General features: G+C 36.7%; 1 protein-coding gene across 6 annotated transcripts in view; it reads right to left on the bottom strand.

Moving 5' to 3' along the window:
• The window catches only part of reln (reelin), a 395,806-nt gene that overhangs the window by 117,003 nt on the left and 253,834 nt on the right, over positions 1–24,969 (bottom strand). For all 6 annotated transcript variants that reach the window (XM_062981720.1, XM_062981721.1, XM_008111538.3 and 3 more), the window contains 6 exons: positions 22,109–22,237; positions 20,881–20,990; positions 18,416–18,482; positions 15,895–16,128; positions 15,125–15,286; positions 7,264–7,500 (listed from right to left, as the gene is read on the bottom strand). In XM_062981720.1, coding sequence (XP_062837790.1) covers positions 7,264–7,500; positions 15,125–15,286; positions 15,895–16,128; positions 18,416–18,482; positions 20,881–20,990; positions 22,109–22,237 — 939 coding nt within the window. The remainder of the gene's footprint in view (positions 1–7,263; positions 7,501–15,124; positions 15,287–15,894; positions 16,129–18,415; positions 18,483–20,880; positions 20,991–22,108; positions 22,238–24,969) is intronic.

Here is a 24,969-nt window from a genome sequence, read left to right as displayed (position 1 = left end):
ACAGTACTTATAGAGTGCACCTTGTACATGAAATGAGTAGGCTAATCAGATAATCTGTTGAACCACTTGGGTTGAAATCTTAGCTGCCTCTTCTTATCCACAGAATATACATATCCTTGCAATGGAATCTGTGGATTTTGCACTAATTGAGCTTTCACTTGGTCATCAGAAACAGTCTTGTTCATATAAAGTCCGAGGTCTAATAATAACACAGCTTCTTGTCTTTGCTCCTGTTCCAAAGATGTTTTTCGTAGGGCTTGGATTAGATGAATCAATGGGAGATACCAGAGTTTCCACTGTTTCCTCAGTTTTCACCTGTGCATGTTCTGGTGTCTTCATTAGTACCAGCTGCTGCAATGGTTCCCAACCTGCTATCTTCTTGATCTTCAATAGTTAGACCTCACAACCTCTGAGGATGTCTGCCATAGATGTAGGTGAAAAGTCTGGAGAGAATGTTTCTGGAACATGGCCATACAGCCCGGAAAACTCACAACAACCCAGTTGGTTTTTTTTTTTGCCATAAATTCAAAAATGTTCAGTTGCTTTGACAGACGTTTAGACAGGTGCACGAACGGAAATGCCAACCGGGCTTTAAGTCTTAGAACAGCAACTCAAGCTAGCAAACAATTGCATAGTAAGGTAGCTGTGCTTAAGATGACACACAACTGCTTTCATGCCTTCCTTTTATACACCAGTGGGAGGAACAAGAAGGCAAACATAAGAAAGAGCTCTGAAAGGGGGAAGGGCAAGAGAGCAGTGATGTGACTACTTTCAGGTGTTTTTTTTTATAATATAATATAAAAGCTATTAAAGATATTTACATGCGGTAAAGAAATGAAACTACATAAAGATCTATAATTGTGTATTTACAGCATTTTGAAAGATGGCTTATACTTATTTTTACTTTAAATTGGAATATCTAAAACTCAAGCTCTATGATCCACACATATTATTACATTTTTAGAAATTACATAAAATACCTTTAATCTGGTACCCAATTATTCAAAAAATACTTGATAGTTTAGGAGAAATTAAAGCATAAACTTTTAAAGCGAACAAAAATTATCATAGTTGTTATATACCTGGAAACTACCGAATGCATAATCCCATGTTCAGATTTAAGAAATTAATCTCATCATGAAGTTCACCTTCATGGAGTGTAATTTAACCTTTTCTATTATATTGATTCCCTATCTGGGAAGAAATAATTTTGTTTTTTTTTTGAAAACAACCAAAATGTTGGGAAATTGTTTTAGGATAGTTGAGATAAAAGCTTAATTGATATGTGGCATAGATTATTGTTTATTTCAAAAATCTGTTGAACCACTTGGTTTTTCAAGAAGTGCAATAAATAAGATAAGATTTAAGTACACATGTGCACACTAGGGAGGGATTCTTCATATATTTGTTTTATTTTCAGTTTGTGTGTAGCCATAATTCAATAGCATTAAAAATATTATCTCTTCTTCCTTTACCACTGCTTCCTTTAGTAATTCTCCAGAGTACTGCAATTTTTATGGGCAATTTTTATCCCAATTCTTTCTTTCTTCGTGTGAACCTCCCCCCCTTCTGCTGCCCATATGCTTTGCATCAATTTCAACATTGTCAAAAAGTAGCCTAATACATTGGCCCCATCATCAAGGAATAGTGATCAAATTGAGAGGAAATTTGTTTAAAACAGTCTTCAGGGAACTGATTCTACTTATACTTTAATTATATGATATGCCAGTTCAGAAACAGTCAACCTCCATGGGTATCCCCTGTGCAATCAGTCCTCCTGCAAGCACTGTAGACTAATTGGTACACATGGGAATGACCGCATAGTAAATGTGATTGTTGTTGGTAAGGCATAGTGGGACATTCACAATTACAGCATGTTCACATCAATTGCTTCGAGCAACAGTGGCAGCTTCCATGGATACAGATGAATTGCATGGGACAAACCTTCTATGTTAACCAACAGGCAGAATCCAGCTCCCTGCAGTGAATGCAATCCTTCTGCCTGAGAGAAGAGTCTCCCTGTCATATCAGATCTACTTTGATTAATCTCTATGGGATGCAATGCATATACGGAGCTTCACATAGGCAGTTGCATAAGTTAATATTCTATGTGAAATTCAACCAAAACTACTGCATAGGCGCATGCACATGTTTTTTCTTTCTGTCATTACCAAATCAACCATTAAAGTAAGTGGTAGATACGTAATACACCCAAATTGTAAATGTTACTTTTATTTAGAGAAATTAGGAGTGGCATCGAATCACCCTTGCTAAAATGTTTTTTTTAAAACAAGGTAATATATGGCACAATCCTGTACAAATGAAATCTACAGAACACCAAATATACAGTTTTAATTTGTGGGGGATTATCTAATTTATTTCTTTGGACTGATACATAGTTATGTAATACACATTTCCATCTATATAAATGCCTCATGTTCCTTCACACAAATAAATAAATGTAAAGAAAATGGAATACCTTCCCAGTGATTTTGTACACATTATACATATAGAATGAAGAATGGCAGTCATTTTCTTCGTTTATTTATTTCGTGTCAAAAGCATTGTACAACAAATACATTTCAAATAATGGAAATTTTTTTAAAAAAGGAAATCACAAGCAACTAAATAGTTTTGGACCAAAAGCGGGCAACAGCAACCGCATTGTCTGTAGCTTTAAACAACTTTTTCTTAGTGAAAATTGCCCATTCTAGATTAAGAAGATTACTGGTCTGTTTGCTATATGATCACATATCTGTCTGAAATATTAATGATAAACTAATGCAACAAGTTACTTCATTGATTGAATTAACACAGAACAATAAAACAGCAGAAAGGGAAGGAAATGCACCAGCAGTTATATAAATAAATGGATGAAACTTTGTAAACAATAGGACTTAAATCTTGAAGCAGAAAGATTTTGGTTTACAGAAGGGAGAGCTACTATTTAATTACAATATTTCTCCCCCTTCAGAAACCTGTGTTCTAAGACAACATGTTGGGAAATGATTTATAGCATATTGACTACAGTTCTTCTAATGAAAAAGCAATTGTCAGCCTATCCCCAGGAGAACACTTCCTATGCCATAGCAATCCATGCTTATGGAAAGTCATGAGTTAGAAAATGAGAAGCAAATGGACTCACAGCTGGGAGAAACCAACAGTAATTAATTTAACTACCAGACATTTGTGCAGACCTGATATCAGGTTTAAAAATTTCCCTTGAGAGAAGCAAGGTCAGTGAAGGGAATAGTTCCCATTTTACAAAGCACCCAAAGAATATTTATGCAGCCCAATAAGTTAGGTGTTCACAGTTTTGCCCTGTATGAAAGACAGCTGAAACAACAAGGGAAGATTGTAAAGCAATTTGTTTCTGATTTGGATTAATAGGCTAAAACGTAAGAAGAAAGACACCAAAACAAGAAAAAGAGGATGTTTTACCTTGCCATCCAATCTTTAAAAATCCTCAGAATCCACCAACAAGCTCCACATATGCTATGCCAATTTAAGAAGACCGGAGGGAGAACAATAGCAATAAAACCCTTTCATTCAAGTTCTTTGATGAAAATGATGCAAACAGTTTGAGCCTGGCGATGTTGTTTCATTTTAATGAGCAATAAGCACTTCCATTGTCCTTACTAAAGTGCTTAATGCAGCTTCAACAGCCTCATTATCCCTGCCAGAGTGCATTCTGTGATTTTCTCAGAGCTCAGTCAACCCCATTTAGTTGGAGAGTTGATCAGAAAGTCAAATCAGATGGTTCTGAATGCACTTGTTAATAAAAGTCCCTGGGCACTGGTTGTTAGTGCCCTTGGGGAAACTGTATCATTATTTACTATTCCCTCATAATTACAATAATTGGAGTATTGCAAAGCAAATTATTTATACATAGCTAATTCGTAGTAAATATTTGATTGGACATTAATACATTGTTTAGTGAAATGGTAGCTGTAAAACTGTTATTATAGTTGAAAAATCTTGATGTTTAAACCAGGACACTTATCAATATTATTTAGGCAGATGCTGAAATTCAGAAAAAAGACTACTTTTCACAAACGAGTCTTGTTGCCTTAATAATACTGTATTTGTAATCCTAATGCTGATTCTGTCTCCAAAGGAAAATGCATTATGAAGTAAAACCTTCAAAGTACAATACTAGTGAATCACTCAGTTTAAGATCCATTACCTTGATATTACATTGGTTGGTTTCATTACAATATAATGTGAAAGATATATGGCTATACTGGAATTTATAATATCAACCTATGTTTTCTCAGTAGTAATATTTAATGTGACTTACTCATAGCATTAATAAAATCAATGCAATGATTCACTGAGTGAAAAATCCATTCAAAAGCAGTTGTGGGCTTCCTTAGACGAGTGAATGTTTTGAGAGGTTGACGTATTTGTGCTCAGTTTATATTATTATTATTATTATTATTATTATTATTATTATTATTATTACTACTATACTATTAAAATACAAATTATGTTTCTGTTGTATTGGACTTTTTTCTTCCAGTTCCCAACACTGACTTTTTATTCCCAAGGTTCCTTTCTAATTTTGAAACATATCAGAATAAAAGGGGTTCCTTCTCTTCTCCTCCTTTCTCACCTCCCCCCTTATTATAACACATTATGGGCCCTTCTACAATGCTGAAGTCAAAGATGACCCCCCCAATAAAAGATAGTAACTTATAGTTCTGCTAAGGACAAAGGCTGGATAATAAGGGTTGTCGTGGTCAATTTGCAAGGGCACTAACAACAACAACAAGGACCCTTTTCATGTTAGATAGTGTGTACATTTAATAAAGGCTTTATGTCCTACATTTCATATATTTAAAGCAGAAGGTAACAAATTTATTACTGGAAACCATGTCACAAAAGTCATTTGCCTTTTTCCACCTGAGCCACTCCTGGGCCAAAGAATTAACTACTCTTCTAATTGTTTCCAATCTCAGTCAACAACTCACAAAAAAGGGACTTTATAATATTTCCCTTGCTTTATAATCTTTCCCTTGCCATTCATTTCCCTTTCCTGCATGAACCCCCTTGTATCCTTTGCACCGTCTCCTAGTTCTAGGGGAATCCCAAAAGCCTTTTGCTTGCTGGGCGGTTGGGAACCTCTGGGATCCCTTTCTTTGTCCCCCATGGGAAAGACAGGAGAGATCGGAGGCCCCATGAAAGCCCCATGGATAAACCTGCATTTGTCTCTCAACACATGGGGATGCTGGATCTTGTGTTTCGCCCCCATTGTGTATCCCACATGTGTCTCCTATTATTATTATTATTATTATTATTATTATTATTATTATTATTATTGGTATCTTGCCCCTTATAAAAAGAAGCACCGTGACCCTGATGTGAACTTTTGGCCAATACACCATCCTGACCTGAGTGCAACCAACCTGCCTCAGGCCATATTCTACAAAAATGGATTATTATGATCACCATCTGGAAATAGAACAATGGACTCTTTCCCAAACTTCGGAGGGCAAAGCCAGGCCACTTGGGAATAAAACAACCTTTGGACATTCTAATCATTCACCTAAATGGCTTATCTCCTCTGTGAGAAGGCAAGGATAAGCTGCAGTTGACAAGACAAAGCCATCTCCCTTCCTTGGACTCTGAATCATATTAATCCCATCAAGACTGCCGATGCTGCTGCTCATTTGACAATAGGACTGACATCCAGGTGTCAGACTCCCATCCAAGGGATTTATTATTCCAATCAGTATATCAATAGACAGGTCCGGTTAGCAGGGACCTGGGGCACTCACTGGACTGTTTGACAATGGACCCAACATAGGGTCACTCATTAATCCTTTCATCAACATATGATTGCCTTTGTTTCTCCTGCTGCCGCGGCTCCATCTCCCCCATTGGCAAACCAGGGAGAGATGTCACAGGCAGGCAGCGCTCTCTCATTGGCTGAGGAGTGTCAAGCTCCCACCTCTACAGGGAGCCCCTGCCAATCACAGCAAGGCTGGGTCCAGCCAGGGGCGGTGGGAATTTTGAACCTGAAAATTGTATAAAAGTGCATGTTTTGCTATGTTATGTATCTCAGTCTATTTTTGGCAAACTATCATAGGCTGGAATCACTTTAAGCTGAAATTAAATAAAATTCCTCGGTGTCTTCTGCTTCGACTTGGTGAGTTATATTCTGCAAATTATTGGCTTCTTTTCTCACCAGGTTTAAGCCACAGCTTGGATCTCACTATCCAATGCTGCACTAAATTGCTCGACAACAATGCCACATAATCCAGAATATGAAGGCAGATTATCCACATTGTCTGCTTTGAACTGGATTCTCTGAATCTACATTGCCATATAATTCAGTTCAAAGCAAATAATCAGGATTTTATACAGCTGGGTAGAAGGAGCCTATGACACATCAATAACCATTGAAATTGTACTTTTGTGCTATAATACTACAATTCTAAGTTTGTCTTTTAATTGGAGGGAAAGCTGCCCTTTAAACCACAGGATCAACAAACAAACTGTGCTCTAGTTTTTAATAGTCTCTGGAAAAGCTAAGGTGGAGATCCAGTAAACAGCCTCCCAAAAGAATCGAACAAGTGGACAAAGAAGCTACAAAAAGTGGCAAAACCCAAGAAGCCACATGACAATAATGCTTCTTTAGACCTGCCTTGAAGAGCCTCGCTTCATTAGATCTTAGAAATGCTTCAATTTGCTTCCTTTGACCAAGATAACTGCAGTAGAGAACACAGAAAATCTGTATTAATCACATTTTAAATGTGTCAGGTAGTGTCCCACCGCCCAGCTTTAATTTGCACGAATTAACTGCAAGTGAAGGAAATCAGAGCAGTTAATTATTCTTTAATTTACATCTATAATCAGTTCAGGATAAACTTCCAACATGTTGCGGGCAAAGGAACCATGGGAGCACAATCTCATCATCAAGCATAAATCACACTATAATGTAAAATTTACCGCTCATTACATATAGGTCAGTGAACACATTGTTGGTCATGTTGTGTGCCCAGGGGGAAATTCCAATGAACAACAACTGGGAAGAGAGTTATTTGTAGAAATCAATTAGACCTTTTCAGCACTCATTAGGATGAACAGAAGCACAATCATGCTATTATGCTCATCACTTAAGAGGTCTGCACTCCTATTCCATTTACTTTACAACAATTTCTGCTGAGTTGGTTAGGGCTTATACCTAAGTAAATATGCATATGATTGACAGTTTACTTTAGAAATATCTGCCCATAAGACAAGAAAATGGTTACTCACCAAAGTGTCCAGTCATGGCCACAGTATGGTTGAACATTTCCCAAGTAGAATCCAAGAGATTGTGTTACTTCCACCAAGTTTGTGAAGTCTAGGCTAATGCTATTGAAAAGCACAGACGTCATGATGATTTCATCAATAGCCCACACGTCTTCGCCTTGAGAAGAATGATATGGTTGCCACCATCGAAACTGAATGCCAAACTGTCTTGCATCCTCTGGTAGTTCTACTGAAATTATCCTTTAAAAATAGTATCAAAATAAACTTTTTGGTACTGGCATGATAAAGAAATGTTTTAAACAATTCTATCCATGATCTCTTGTAACATTTTCTTCAAACAGTTACATAATGTTTCCCTCACACATTGTCTCCAAAGCCTTCCTAAAAACAAATATTTTGTTCTCTTCTAATCTGTCCCCTCATGTTTTGGTTTGGACTAAAGCAGTTGCTTCCTTTCTCCTCATATATCTATGGAAGCTTTGGTTACATTTACTGTAGAATTACTGCAAATTGGCACCACTTTAACTGCCATGGCCCAATGCTATGGAATCACAGGAATTGCAGTATGGTGGGACAGCAGAATGTGCATAACTACAACTCGCATGATTCCATAGCATTGAGCTATGGCAGTTAAAGTGGTGTTAAACTACATTCATTCTACAAAGTAGATGCACATTTGGACTTAGATTTCTAATCTTTGCTTCCTAATATATTCAAAAATGTATTCCTACGCTGTCTCCTTTTTGCCCTTTTCCTTTCCATCAAAATTTAGTGTATAAGTTCTTTAAGGATATATTTTTTGGTAATGAAATTTTGCAGAATGTATAATTACATTTGTTGTTTTATGTCATCCGTTTACAATCAATCAATCAATCAAGTGGTTATTGCTGTGAAACCTGGGCTGGATCTACACTGCCATATCATTCAGTTTCAGAATGCAGATTAACTGAATGATATGGCAGTGTAGACTCATATAATCAAGTACAATGCAGTTGATCGGTATTCTGAAACTGCATTATGTACAGTACATGGCAGTGTAGATTAAGTATTGGAGAGAAACCTACAATTAGAATGGAAAATAACTTTGGAGATATACGTGATGAATGATAAATGAATAGAGAAGATTTTGTATAAGCTTATGGTTACACATTTTATCTTATGGGAGATATTTGTTGAAAAAAAATAAATTGGCAATTTCTTCTCAAATATGCATGCAAGCAAAGCAAACAGTGTGGATTGTCTTCAAGGGTCACACAACTTTTATCTCAGAGTTTGTATGGCCCCATGGCTTTAGCCCTCTGTGTATGGAACACAAATTCAGGAATGGGTACTGCCTCCCATATTATTTTGCCCAAGCATTAAGTCTGGTAGAGAAACCTTTCTATAAATGGGATAAATGCATCATCAATTTACCCCCCCCCCCCCCCAAAAAAGGGATTTTCTCTGTGGAGGTTCCCTCAATTTGGAATGCCCTCACAAGGAAAATATAATAAACACCAATTTCTTTGTGTGCCCAATTAAATGGCTAATTCCAGTTGCTAGTCTGAACTGCCTAATTGAATACATGGATCCTGTTATAGGGTTCAACGAGAATATTCTAATTGAAAGTGATCATTGGATTAACAGCAAAGTATTTATTTGACCAGGAATTTAACATTTTATAATGTTAAATTTTAAGATTAGCCTAAATCTATTTTAATTATTTTTTGTCAGTTGTATAATTTTTATGACATCTATTGTGGTAATTTTATTGTGGGAGCCACTGTGCAGAAAAGAATAGTTTAACATTTTAAAATATGGATTTTTTTTAAAAAAAAATCCTTGCAATAAGAGCTATAATAAGATAATAAATGCTTACTGAAGTATCAGCACGAGAGTACTACGATTACTAGTAGCAAAAGTATTATACAAAAGCATTTGTGGAAACACTTCAGTGTTCAAAGTATATATATAATATTTATAATGAGTATAATTGTTTTAAGGTTGGTCAAAGCCCCAATACTGTCCTCATAAAATATGGAAGTGAAAATTGGAAATGAGATGTTGGTTCAGGCTCAGTTAATACGCATTTTTGGGCTGATATAAGGTGCTGTTTCAAGGGGGGGGGGGATTTGCCTCTGCTGCAGTCATCCAGCTCTGCTATACTTGCTCACAGCTCTGTCACTGTTGAACATTAAACATAACATACTCTTATGGTAGTAGTAAATCACTACAAAAGGGCAGGAAGGCACTTTAGATGTAGCAAGAGATCATTGTTGGCTGCTGCTGTTGTTATGTAGCTGGCCCTTCTATGGAAGCCAGTAGTTAAGGTTCAGGCAAATGTGAATATTACTGTATCTCATCAAACCCCAGCATCAAATGTTGCAATGTCCAAAAGAGCCCTTCCATGTCAGATATATGAAATATTTGGTGCTACCAACTCTCTATTTTATTTTGTATGGAGATTTTAAAAGCAACAGAAGTAGGCTGTCCTCATTTCAATTAAATCTGAAAATGACTTCCAAGCTACCTTCTAATCCATGGGTGGGCTAGGCAGATATGAGCCCCCTCCCCAAGCCCAATAAAGATGGGGAAGTAAACAGGCGGGGGGCAGCAGTTTATGGTCCTCCTGGTGCTCTTCATACCTTCAGTCACTGCCTTTGAGGTCAATTTCTACTTATTGTTTTTTAAAAAGGTGCCCATATCATGTCTTTGCAACTGGCTTAATGCTCAATGCATGTTTGATTGCAGTATGTGGCACATATTTCACTATCTGAGTAAACAATGGATTTTGAGATGTGTTTTTGTAGTAATACAGAACTAATTGCATATCCAGCCTCAGTATTTTTGGAAGATCAATCCCTATAAAATACTCATTTCTACCACAAAAAAACAAACAAAAAACCCCATGGCACCATGGTATGAGGCTGTGTGCATGCTTATATTGCTTACAGATTTATTTTGCAAACCAGTCTCAAGAGTCTACCATTGTCTTCAAGGCCACTTGATTACTCATGGCAGCTGTGACAACAAAACCTGTACTTGACAAACTGTGAAGAAAATTAAGAATAATATCGAATTTCCAGGAGCAATTACAGTACACAGCCACAGGGAGCATACATTAATTGCCATGGCAATGACATCGTCGTGCATGTCCCATAGATCAATATCACCAGATACCATCATGCAAGGTAAGATGTGGGGCAAGACAACATAGGGAGCATTTGCTCCCATCAATGTGGAATTAAATATTGGCAAAGGTGTTTGCAATATATTCCTACTGAGTCTGTGAACTCCTTTTTTCTTTTTCTTTTATTCTTCAAAGGGGATGTGTAAATAAGCTGCTATGGCAAGTGACTGGAGGGGGGGAATCAATTCATACATTTAACATCACATACTTTCCTTTTCTCTTGCTTGGGCTTTATGATTACCCAAGGTATGTGCAGTTGATCTTTGATTCCTGCTATATGTGCAAAACTGCTTTGCATCTTCAGTCATGTCAAAAAGCACGTTAAAAAGTGCTTGCTAAGCTGTGTTTGTGAGCCTCAGTATATGCATTCAAAGTGTCTTTGTGATATCACATTTATTTTGCAAAGCGAATGTGCTAGCTGATTAACAAGAAGACATCAAATGGTGTCACTAACAAGTAACTTTGGAAATACTGGGGGAGTCGTTCTAAGGAAGAAAATGGCTCTCATCTCTAAATTATTGTGATTCAGTTTGTTCTTTTCAAATAGTATTTCATCCTATCCCAATATTAGAAATAAATATGTTTTTCATAAGTAGGGTTTTCTCTTCAATATGAGAGACCACACATTTCATATTAGAGCAAACGGCAATCTTATACCACTTAAAGAGAAAAGAAAACTTGATAAACTAAATGGCCCTTATTTCTGAGTGGAAATGTGTATAGGGTGGCATTTTATATTTTCTAAGCCAGGAATGGGGCTCAATTTTCTGCTCTTGGGACCACAGTCTGTCAAAATGTCATATGGAATAAAACAAAAGGAAAAATTGGGATTTTAAATTTTAAAACAAATGGTAAATGGTAACAGGATACATTTTAAAATGCACTGTTGTTCCTGTGAGGCTGTAGGAGAGACACTTCTGTCTTGGCTCATATTTGATCAAAAGGTGGCCCAGAAATATGTTTTATGACCGGAAATATTCATAGAATCGTAGAGTTCGAAGAGATCACCAGGGCCGTCCAGTTCAACCTAATTCTGCCATGCAGGAACCATCAAAACATTTCTGACAGAAGGCGATTCAGCCTCTGTTTAAAATCTCCAAAGAGGGAAACTCCACCACACTCTGGTGTATTCTACTGCTGAGCAGTTCTTACCATCAAGAGGTTTCCCCTAATATTCAGGTGGAATCTCTTTTTCTGTAGTTTGAATCTATTGCTCAGTGTCCTAGTTTTTAAAGCAGCAGAAAACAAGCTTATTTCATCATGAATCTGACATCCTTTCAAATATTTAAATATAGCTATCATGTCAGCTCTAAATATTCTCTTCTCCAGAGCGGAGAAGACCCTAAGCTGATCCTCATATGGTACTGGCTTTCAGACTTTTGATATTTTTGCTCACCCTTTGCTGGAAACATTCCATATTGTTAGTTTTTGGTCATATAATAAAAGTACACATTAGGGCGAGCCTTTGGTGAGTGCATGTGACCCCAGGACTGGACTTCATCCACCCCTATTCTAAGGAGAGAAACTGGAACTCAATACAAGGCAGTTAAGTAAAATCTAGTAGTATTTTAGTTCTGCTCTTACTTGCACAAGGGGAAGTGCCTCCTCATTGTCTTGAGAGATAAGGTAAAGCTTAAGTGGTTTCTCACCAGTAGAAAACTAAGGAAGATGAACTTGACCTTTTTTCTGTTGCAGAACCATGTTCCTACCATTGTTCTGTATACAATTACTTAAAAAGAGCATGTATACGGTTGAGATCTTTATTTTGAATGTATTATTTCAATAAATGTATATAACTAATGTCCAATGGCTCCTGCTGTTTTGTAGACAAAAATATTCCTGTCAAATGGAAGTGGATTAAAATAATTTTATCAACACAACACAAGGAACAACACCTTTGCACAGAGGATTCCCATATAGTTGAATACAGCCCTGTCCTCTGTTTCCACCAATAAAAACATGCATGGTGCCAAAACAGAGCAATTCTACACAGGCCGTTAATTCAAAGTATAAAGACAGTTTTAAATACCCGCTACCTTCTGGAGAGTCTCCAACTGGCTCAGCTGCCCCAGAGCAATCTCCTTAGGGCATCCACATTAACTTGGAGTGATCCAATCGGTGGGACATCTGTTGGAAGTTTTTCACTGTTCCTTCTCCCTCCATGTAGCCACAGAAGTGTGTTGCAGTACATTTGTAGAATGCAGGTATGCCAGGGTTTTAAAATGCAGTTATGCATTGGTGCCATCCACACCAGTGCACTGCGTAGAAATCTCATGAAGTCTCGCATTTTCCGCATGCCTGTGATGTAATGGTTTCAGCTGGAACACATTTTTGAGTTGAAACTGGACTTTCTCCAGGCTTTTTAGACATGGGGTTTTCCCTGTTTAATGTAGTTCTGTCCAGATTATGGGCTTGTGTCATTTGCCCCATCTATAATCCACTTCAATGTGGATTATAAGGCCTGTGTAAATGGGCACAGAGAGCTAGATGGGGATATGACAGGCATATGACAGGCACTTTCTGTTATAGCCACTTGAGCAGCATCTGCAATATGAATGTGTGTGCTTGCAGGAGAAAAGGAAAACAAAGGCTCTGTTGTGCCATATGAAACTCTGATGTGTATAGGTGCTCTTCCAGTGAATGTACTGGATTATTTCTCTTTAATGTGTACTTTCCTTATATGGCTGAAGAGTAACAATATTGTAATTCAACACATAATAGTCCGATTGCATAATAGTCACACTTTTGGACCTCCAAATTGGTATTTTTCTTTTCTTCATGTGCACTAGAGTTGACTGGTTTTGGGGCTTTCCCTTCTATCTCCTGCCTCCTCAGAAGTAAGGCAGTTTTTAAAAAGAAATACAAATGGTCTCCCTCCTGGTTCCTCAGAGGTAAGAGAGGGAAAGCCCCAGTTCCAGCCAGCTCCCATTGTGCTTTAAAAAAAACCCCTCTTACCTTTGGAAATAACAAGAGCGACTATTACACAGTGAATTACGGAATTTCTGGATATAACTTCCATGTTTGTTTTCTGGAAATGTTCATGTTTTCAAGCATATTGACACATTAAAGTAAAAATGCTTTTTCATGTTTTTAAACACTATTATGATAAATGTTAACTGCCATAATGTTTGCCTCATCTTTTCTCTGGTTTCTCATTCCAGGAATTTCTATCTTACTGGAAAACCTTGCTAGTATCATAATGTGTTGAATTGTACCTTATTTATATCAGAACAAAAGAGAACAAATTGATCATATCAAGAAGCAGTGAATTCCCCTGAGTCAGTAAGATTATCACAGTGTTAGAACTTGGAATTCTCCTTATAATGGAAAGTAGTATCTCTGTACATTAAAATGTTTGGAGTAATGTATTTTTATAAGTGATTTATTTGGGACCCTAAAGTTCTTGGAAAAAAATCAAGAGTTTCTGCTATGGAGATTTTAAATTATAGTGTCACTCTCACAGGATTTTTTTTTACGAAGTAAGCAGTGGATATGAGAACTTTCCCACAGTATCTTCCTTAGTATATGTTGCACATTATGAACTGTTACTACTATTGGGTTCAATCCATTGTGAAAGTTACAACTTTGGCCTTTCCTTCTAGCAGTGTTCTTTGGTGCCAAATACCTGTTCCAGATGGGTAGAATTTGAGATCTGGGGTGGGAATTTAAGATCTTAGGGCGCTCAGATGGTTGCAGGAGGAAGATTTCCTCCTCACTGGAGAAACTGCTTCCAGGAGCATAATGACTTCATTTTATACAAGACTGCCCACTTATCTTAGTACTTGTGGCATCATTTCTCCACTTCCGACAATATAAGGCCTCTTGAGACAGGTTCTAGGTCCTCCAGCATTATGAAATTATTCGGCCAGAAGTCCTTCATTGCAATAAGTTTCACTAATATCTGCAGTTATGCATATCCATAAGAAATCCAGAAAAATATCCCCTGCAGATACGGGGAGTGTTCTTCTATTCATCCTAGACTTGCAATTCAATTTTTCTTCTCAAAGGAATCAATCAGTGATTTTAGCAACCTTGAAAACTGCAGAATTGTCAGTAACTGTTCACAGTTTGAGACTTATTATAGATAAGTTTGCATGTGGTCTTTTTGTTCATAAAACAGCATTCTTCTATGAAGACAGTATTTCTTACAAAGCAAATGTGGTTTTCCACATACAATCAGCATGTTTTTGTACAGAAATAACATTATTTTCTATGCAGAAAACACAGAAAATATTACCGACAGTGCAAAATGACTACATACAAATTCTATATAAAATAAGTCCTGAACTTCTAAGATGATAATCAGTTTGGTATTCTTCTTGTCAAGGTTTTTTTTTAGTAGTTTTAAAAACCATTTAAAAATTATTTGGAATATTCTTTCTATTTCTAATTGCCAATGCCCACTGCTTCCAAAATGCCTTGTCTTTAATTAGTGCAAGTTCCTTATCCAAAAATATCTGAGGAGCAGCAAATTAATCAGAAAAAGTTGAAGTATTATAACACATCTATTAAACCTGAGGCAACTTGTAAGTAAATTGAAGTATGAGTACATTTTCACTACAATATCTTGTTAAAAGGTTAACTAAAATGAAGGTGAGTCTGGCTCACCTTAAGTGTTTCAGTTCAAATGGGTTGCACATAGACAATTCATAATAGGTGCATCTGCATTATTCAACACTGAAGCAATCCATATACCTTGGTTCATGATAACTAAGGTAGGAATAATGTTCGAGCAGCTTCCATGTAATCCCATTGTCATATGAATAGTGTAGTAAGACGCCTTCTCCGGGTTGGTTGGGTGCTTTACAAGCGCTCAAGACGGATTTGCTTCCAAGACGTAACGTGAACTGGAGGAATCTAGTTAATAACAGTATGCATCATTGTAAATTACAAGTTTATGCAGGAGTCACTTCCTAAAACAGTTGTTTTTAATCTCAAAAATCTAGGCAAGTACACAATATTTATGGGGTCTTTGTGTAGTTGAAATTGTTTATTCAGTCCAACAATGCAATGTGGCATATATTGTTTTAAAATGCCAATCATTATTGCATTCAATTATTTATTAGGAACCGGAGGGGTGAAGGAGATATTGAATGGATCTAATCAGCTGCCACAAGCTGTCAAAATAAATACAACCTCATAAATAATTAATTAGCATTTGGCTCCAACACTCACTTTTGATATTAATGTCGCATGCTTGCAAACTCAGACACACAATACTTCCTCCCAAATGTATTAAATACCTAGCAATGCAGATAAAGCAAATAATTTTTTTTAAAAAAACATTTATTTCAGTGAACCAAAATTACATAAAGTGTAGATTAAAAAAACAAGAAATATATGTGCTTCTCTACCAAATAGAAGCTGTACGTCTATAATACATGATGTAGTGTGGTCACTCAGATGTTAGTCTGTTCAGGAGCATTTCAAAGCCTGTATTGTTTCTATTTGTCTTTTTTTTTTACCTGGACTGTGAGCTATCCAAAAAAGAAGTGATAAGTTGACGCCTTCCTTCTTTGTTAAAAACCAAGGCTTTGCCACTGGCTAGAACTCCACAGCCAAAGCTGACTTCAGCACCACGGATAGAGTAAAAATTATGATAGGAAGAGAGCCTAGAATTGCCAAAACTCTCAGAGATAAACATAGGAAAGGTCTGAGAAGCCATTTCACATGCAGGTCCTGAGTAGCCAGGATCACATCTGTAATAAACGCAAAACAAAACCATCTTATAGTTAGCTAATTATTATAAAAATCTTGGGGAAATCAAGTTTTGGATAAAGTTTCCAGACATAAAATATATCATACATTAAAATATCTGCCTAACATTTCTCGCTAGCTTTTACTCACTGCACTGAATTTGTTCTAAAAGCATACAACAATACTCTGCAATTATGATTATAAAATTGGGCCTAGTAGCCTACTAGATTTGAAATACCAAACAATCTAACTAAGAGAACGGTCTCAAGAGAAGATTAACCTTGAAAGGCATGAAAGCAGATATCCCCTATTATTTTCTATCTGTCCCAATCATATGTACCCAAAATGGAACATAGTTCATTATTCTTGTCTGGCTACTCTGATAAGAAGATAAATTAATTACTATTTAGCTCAGAGTGCCCGTTTCTCTTCATAATAATGACAATCTGGTAACCTTTCCTGTGAGATATCCATAAGAATGGTCTTTTCTCAATGTAAAAAAGAATATTCATTTTAGTTAGTGGGTCAATAAAATCTTAAGAATATATTGCAAATTGAACTGTCAGAAGTTAAATGATTATGCTATTTCTGAAGCCCCTTCCCTCCAAATTTAACAAATCTGTCGTATTTTCTGGCAGCATGGAAGCCAGCACTTTAGTTCTATAAGTCTCTACACAAAAGGTTTGCATACATGAATGTACTAAATCTATATAAATAAAAATGTAAATGTTTGTTCAAAATCTAAAATCTCAGAAAATACTTCACTAATTGCTTTGAAATTTGGACACAACATTGCATTCGAATATGCGGATGCTTTTATATAGCTATCATATAGATGTCACACCTGTGACAAGTAAAAATATGCTTTTTCTGAAAAACCATCTGTTGACCATTTGGGGATGCATTAATATTGCTTGCAGGAGATTTCAGACAAAGATTACCTGTAATTCCTCGATTCACACAGGTGGACGAAATAAATGCTTGCCTGAAATACTCTACTTTGTGGTGACACGTAAAGACGTTAAAATTAACTACAAAAATTTAGTGACATCAAATGAAGTATTGGTTGAATAAGTATTTCCCAATCTTCAAACCAATTATAAGAAACATGATTGGCTGAGTGAATGAGTTATTCTTGTGGCCAAGAACAAAGATGTCTACGAACTTAACAGAATTATTCAGTCTACCATTCAAGTGAGGCAGTCACATACAAGCCCGTCGACACTGTTGCAGAAGCAGATGAAGCGATTAATTATCCAACAGAATTTGGGAATTCACACAATCTGCCAGGGATGCCATTGCATGTACTGCATTTGAAAATCGGCATGCCAATTATCATGTTGTGAAATTTCAACCAGCCAAAGCTTTGCAACAGAATGCGGGCAGCTTGCAGTAAAAAAATAACGAGCAACTTTGTAGAAACAACAATCTTGACAAGACCTTTCAAAGGTGAAGATGTCCTCATTCTTCACATTCCTATGATTCCAACAGATATGCCAATTCAATTTAAGTGACTGCAATTCCCTATTTGATTAGTGTTTGCAATCACCATCAACAAAGCACAGGGCCAATCTTTAGAATTGTGCGGTTTAGATCCAGACACGGACTGCTTCTCACATGGACAATTATATGCTACGTGTTCTAGAGTCAGCAAACCGGACAATCTCTATATCTGTGCAGATAATGGAACAACAAAAATATTGTATACCCACAAGCATAGTGAAATGAAATATATTAGAAAACATATTACAAAAGTGCTCTTTCTCTTTTCCTTCTTTTCCATTTAACCAGACTTAGCCACAGCAACGCGTGGCTGGGTACAGCTAGTAAATAAATCAAGTTTTTATATATTCAGACGAATTCAAACTATGCAAATTATTTTCTATAAACCATGGGAGATCAGATTGGCCTATGCTGCTCCAGCTTCACATTCACTATCCAGAGGAAAAGGAAGGAGCATCTTTCCTTCCTCTGAAGCAATCAGCCAAGCTATTCAGAAAAAGAAATAACTGCAATGGTTTATAATTAGAAAGTAAGAAAACCGCATCCCTTTTCTACTTAAAGATTTTTTAAAATTGATTTTAGGTCCTGAAAGGCCTAAGAGCTCTTTGACACTGAGATAGGTCTGATCTATGTGAGGCAGGAATTCTCAATTGTTCTTTTTAGAAGACCCCATCTCTAAAGGAAGAGGGCCAATCCACAAAGCAGACTGTCCTAAAATCTTGGAAGAGTACAGAATAAATAAGCAAAGCATAAATAGAATGGTTCATGATTTATTATCAGACTTACTTGCAACCTTTTCTAGTGCATTGTCCTCGCCCCGAACAAAATTTGAGACAAGACGGCCCAATGTAAACTGGAGAGCAAACAAACAGATGACATCAAAATTGAAATTTTGAAACGGCAAAAAATAAACATAGGAGATGCAGGTACAGAGAGTTCATAACATTAATATTTAATCCTGACAATATTATTTCATAAATGAGTAAAGGATGGCTTAAAGGAATATATATGTAGGGATGAGTTTGTCAGCTATGACTGATACTAACTTATCCTTACGTATGATATCCTCTTAACTATAATGTGTTGTTTAAGCTGAATGTATTGGATATCGACATTGGATATCCATGTGTTTATTTATTTACAGCATTTATATTCCGCCCTTCTCACCCCGAAGGGGACTCAGGGCGGATCACATTACACATATAGGCAAACATTCAATGCCTTTTAACATAGAACAAAGACAAGACAAACATAGGCTCCAAGCAGGCCTCGAACTCATGACCTCTTGGTCAGAGTGATTCATTGCAGCTGGTTGCAGCTGGCTTGCTCTCCAGCCTGCGCCACAGCCCGGGCCTGTGTTGTTTAAGCTGAATATACTGGATCTCAACATTTTGCCATTATAATCTCCAATCGCAAGTCTGATTAATAGCCTCCCTTGCCCAGACGCAACACACAACAAAAAGGAATTAAGAATCATATTTCCTAATATCTTTGTACAGCTTTCCATCCCAAGGTTACTTTCCTTCTAGAACCAAGAAGACTGAGAGACCAAATCCGATGCATGGGTGCACTTACATCAGTGATTCTCAACCTGTGGGTCCCCAGATCTTTTGGCCTTCAACTCCCAGAAAACCCAATAGCTGGTAAATTGGCTGGGATTTCTGGGAGTTGTAGGCCAAAAACCTCTGGAGACCTCAGGTTGAGAACCACAGATCTACATTGTAGAATTAATACCACTTCGAATGCCATGATTCAATGTTATGAAATCATGAGACCTGCAATTTTACAAGCCTTCTCTGCCAAAGAATGCTGATGATTTACTAAACTACAAAGCCCAGTATTCCAAAGCATTGAGCCATGGAAGTTAAAGTGGTAATTTTTCTAGATGCACCTCATGCCTACTACAAAAAAAGTTCCACGGGGAACTTCCCATGTAAGTGTGAATAGCATTGCAGATTTAATTCATCAAGTATTTTCTGCTAAAGAAAATATATTGGAGGAATGTAGCTTCTGAATCACATCTTGTTAAAAATAATAAGGAATTAAATTTCACTTTCCCAGTATCCTAGCATGAAACTTTAGCCTCAAACCCTGGATTTAAAGCAAGGTGGACTAAAAACTGCAGATATTTCACACTAATCCATTAATTCATTTTGATGTTGTTTTGTGGAGCTTACTTTGCAGGAAATGCTACTATTGAATTGGTTTTACATAAATCTAAAAAAATACACTATAATATGCCATTCATTTAGAAACACATAGGAATACAGGTCTCCTAGACAGTATTTTTATATTTCTCCTTTTTTTTCTTCCTCCTTATTGTCTTTATCACTAATATAATTTTTGATAATGCCTTTCTTGTTTTTGGAAAATATCTTTTAGGGCTCAATATACATTTCTTCAAGGCAATAAAATGTACTGGAGGACAGACTCGAGTATTATGAAGATTTTTCTACTTTACCATTCTAGGCAAATAGATTTCTAAACTCATCTTAACATTTTGGTTTTCTATGGTTTATTTAAGATAAAAATTAAATTGAAAACTTTGGCTTGTTCCTTCCTAATTAAAATAGAAACATAAGTCAAGAATAAATGAATACAAGGTGTATAACCCAGTTTGGAAACAAGAAGGCATGGATTGAGTCTACTGAATAGTTTAGTAAATTGTGCTATCCGAAGGAGCCAAAAAGGAGCAACCAAGCAGCATACAGCAGCATGATTCAAGGTAAATTGACATTCTTAGCAATTCTGGCTACTAAAATTTAAATGCAGATAGAGAATTGAATGGGAGAAAAGGAATAAAGAGGCAGCATATAGGGCCAGTTCCAAAATGCTTTTCTCCTTTTACACCCAAGGCTAACTCCAAGAGTAATTATGTACCCTACAAGCATTAGGCCAAGTGTTTATTTTAAATAAAAATTAGCATTTAACATTAATATTGTGTCCATAAGTATGACATTATCAATGGAAGTGCTTTGAAAAGATATTGGTATTTTCCATATGCCTGCATGTAATATATACATAGTTTATCTAGATTATTTCATTCTTTTTTATCATAGGATTCTCCAGTGTAACTATGACATTGTTATTCAGTTTCACTTAATCAACAAAACAGAAAAAAAGATTACTTAAGAAATTTGAGTTCAAAGCAGTATTATAATACTGGGAAATACAATGGCATTCACTGAGAAGAAATTTCAGATATTAAGCACTAGTGAAACGCAATGATGACAGTAATGAATACTACTAACTATTGTCAATTGCCCACATGTTTCCAAGGATCGGTCCCATTTGTCTCCATCGAATCCTGGTATCACTGGTTAATGCTGCATTTGGAAGGGGAATAGTTATTCGGTTCCACCTGAAACAAACATGAGAACATGTTTGAGAACACATGCTTTTAAAGTTACAAGTTGATTTAAAATTACAAAAATGTTGAGCATAAACCAACTGTAGATACTTTAGTTACATGAGAGGCAAAACATATAACAGCATTTGAGGATCATAGTGGTTTAAACTATACACAAATATGGCTAAATACTGTAATATGAGTCCATATTTGCCTTTTTATTTTTGGATAATAGTCCTAATAAGCAGGGATGGATCTTCAGACAGGATCCAGATTTCCACTCATGGAAATCTGTAGTTGGAGGAGGGTTTCTGCCTATTTCTCATTCCCCTAGGTATTTTTTCAAGTGGTCATTATCCTAGACAGCGTGGGAAGCAATCTTTCTTTTTCCAATGGAAACACTGTCTCCTTTCTTCTGCAAATGGAAGGGAACTTCTGGTTTCAGAAAAGTAATAAGAAAGGCATTTGTATCAAGTTCCTATTTTAAGGTATACCAAGGAAAGATCACATACCTTAAAGCAGTGGTTCTCAACCCGTGGGTCCCTAGGTGTTTTGGCCTTCTACTCCCAGAAATCCTAACAGTTGGTAAACTGGTTGGGATTTCTCGGAGTTGTAGAACAAAACACCTGGGGACCCAAAGGTTGAGAACCACTGTCTTAAAGGCACCAGACCTCATATAATCTTGGAAACTTCGCAGGGTTAGTCTTGATGGGAGACTGTCAACAAATAGCAAGTGCTGTAGGCCATATTTCAGAAAAAGGAACTGGCAAAAACCTCCTCTGAGGATTCATTGTTCCATGAAAACCTTATGAAATCCATGGAGTCTCGTTAAGCTGGATAGGCAACTTGAAGGCACATATGTAAACTCAGATCAAGAAATGATAAGTAAATCTATAAAATCTTTTCAGGAGCCAAGAGTTTAAAAAAGAATTGTCTTTTTCATACAATGAAAACAACCTGACATGAATAACATTTCTCAGTGTACTATATCATCTTCATTTGTCTTTCTCTGTTTGCCACAAAGTAGAGGTTACTTGGGGGCATTAACCCAACTGCTTTACAGAGCCAGGAACAACTTATTTTTGTATCATTTTTGTTTTAGAGCTATTTTGGGGAGAAAATTCCCTTACCCACTGTAGTTTTCAGATGCGTAGATTGTACTATGAGGAAGGTGGGACCCAGCACAGATCTCTGGCAGACATTCTGAGTGAAGTAATGACCAAGTACGACCATGGTTTGTGGAAAACTCCAAGCTGACACTGGCAACACAAAGAAATAGTGATATAAAATGAAGCTATTCCAACCACCGTCACTACTAAATGTAGTAAATTGACATGTGTAGCAAGAACAAGTAAAATTTTGATACAGCTTGTTAAATAATTGACCCCCCCCCCCCTTCCCGGCACAGTATAGAAGTATCAAATGCCTGGGAGTGAATTCCAGAAATGAAGGAATTACAAAGCACGGTGTGCTAAAAGACAAGGCAACAACCCATGTCAGAATGTATTTAGCTGATGGGTTGTGAGGGCAGCACCTGCAGGCCTAACTTACCAAGCAGGCTGTTATTTTTACACTGGATTCAAAATAGATTGATGCCATACTGATGTGTCAAACACAGGACAGGCTAAAGGGAAAGTGAGAAGAAGAGCCTATATGCTTCTTACTGTTAATAGATTTCTCATACCATTTTGTGGAGAGGTTAGTAGACCAAGTTGAGTGTTGAGTTAGGTCATTTATATTTAATAAATACAGGACTAGTACAGAAGTACATAAAAATAGAAGACATACAGAGCTGTCTTCTTGATCATAACATTGCTTAGATAATTCATCCTCTCACAAAGTAGTCAAGAGGTTCAAAGGCAAAGCCTACTAGGAACAAAACCAAACCAAACAACTATGGATATTAGTCCTAGATCATATTAGCAGATCTGGAGAAGGGATACAATTTAGTGTATTTGGGGTGGGTATGGTGCATAAGGGTCACATGTATGTCACATTTTTTCTAAGACCTAATTCACGTTAGCCAGATAAAACAACATTTTGTCTGCATGTTCTGTCCTCATGTGACTACTGCAACAAGACAAGATGTCCTCAATTAACCATCGTTTTCTCATTATGATTTAAATCCAATAATTAGCCATAAATACAGTACACCAATTGTACCAATTGAGCACATGGAAGATAAATAGATATGTTACTACACCCCGCAGAAATTCAATTGACTTAGGGAAATTGGAGGGGGGCGGGTGTCCAGCAATTCCTTCCTTCCAAAGGGCCAGGGGTCAGTAATATATTAGTGCCCACTGGCTACAATTATTTCTCTCTTTTCTGGTAGCTCCCAGGAACTAGTTGCAGATGGTCCAGGGACCACCATTCTTCTACACTCAGCCCACCAACCTATTCCAATTGAAACTAACACTGGGACAGGCCAGGACTATGAATTAGGACTATCTTTCAAGTTGTGTATCTTTGCTTAACCCTTTGCATGTTTCCTGCAAAGAACACAGGATGAAAATGTAAATACATTCTGCTGCCCTGATTTGTGAATTAGATCTAATTATAGAACATAAGTGATTCTGTATGTCTTTGATCACTCTTTTTACCTCCATCAGATAAAATATTTTCAGGGAAATTTTTGATAGCTGCTTGTTAGTTACTATATGATCACTAAGTTATGCAGAGCATTTCCACAATGGACAAAATCCATTATCTTGTAAAACTCTGTAGTTATCTTAGAACGTAAGCTATTTTTGTAATATCCTTGAAATGCAGGGTTGGATAACTAATATAGGATTTAAGGGACCCTTGAACTGGAGAGTTTCCAGTATATATATAATGATCTTAACAATGAAAAACTACACAGATATTTTTCTATTTATTTAAATAACACTATATAACACAATTTTTGTTCTTAGTTGCTTTCTGCTCTATAGTTATCACTGTACCTCTCCCTGAAGATTAGTGGTTCTCAGCCTGTGGGTCCCCAGATGTTTTGGCCTTCAACTTCCAGAAATCCTAACAGCTGGTAAATTGGCTGGGATTTCTGGGAGTTGAAGGCCAAAACATCTGGGGACCCACAGGTTAAAAACCACTGATTTAGTGGCTGTTAAAATTTATGGGGTATCTGAAAGACATCTAAATGCTGCTGTAAAGAAGGAACATTCATCTCTCTCATGGATCTCCAGTAAACTCAATGGGAAACCAAAAACAGGATAAGTACTGTTTGCTGCCAGTTTCAGCCAGATTGTTCCTGGGTCCCCAACACCTCATACAATCACTAAATAGCTGAGACAGGTACTCACACATATGAGAAATACCAGTAGTCAGGTAGAACTGCACAGATGGAGCATTATGCTTTGACTTATGCAATGCAGAATGTTGAACATGGAAGATCTTGACACCCTTCAACCCCAGAATATTTTAATACAATTTGTGTGTACATTATTTCAACATGAATGCACTTTCCCCTGACCTCTGTAATGTCACTCAATACCAAAAATGAAATACCATCAGTATATCTATTAGCCTTCTTTCATCTTGCAAGAGTTCAGCTAATTAAGGAAATATTAACATATTTAGCTTTTTGAAAAATAATTTAATTTTAATAACGATCTTAAATTGTGCAAATGAAGTGTTAAAAATCAAATTATGAGCTATTCAGAAAAAATTACTTGGATCACATTTTACTATAACAACAACAACAACAACAACAACAACTTTATTTTTATCACCCGCTTCAATCTCCCCGAAGGGTTTCGGAGCAGCTCACATGGGAACCAAGCCCAAAGACCAGAACAGATAAAAGTTAAAACACAACAATATCATTAAAACAGTTAAGCTGTAAAATAAAGCATCATAAAATACAACAGCTGATATCGAAACTGAAAGGTGGGGCTATTAAAATTGCAAGGCCGGGGCAGCCATGTGAAAAAAGCAGGACAATAAAATTAGGAGTGGGAGTACAGTGCTGGAGATCAGGACAGTAAACAAT

Source organism: Anolis carolinensis, chromosome 5, assembly GCF_035594765.1.
Source record: "Anolis carolinensis isolate JA03-04 chromosome 5, rAnoCar3.1.pri, whole genome shotgun sequence".
Lineage (NCBI taxonomy): Eukaryota > Metazoa > Chordata > Lepidosauria > Squamata > Dactyloidae > Anolis > Anolis carolinensis.
The sequence above is the reverse complement of the archived record's forward strand: the minus strand, read 5'-3'. Positions and strand labels throughout refer to the sequence as shown.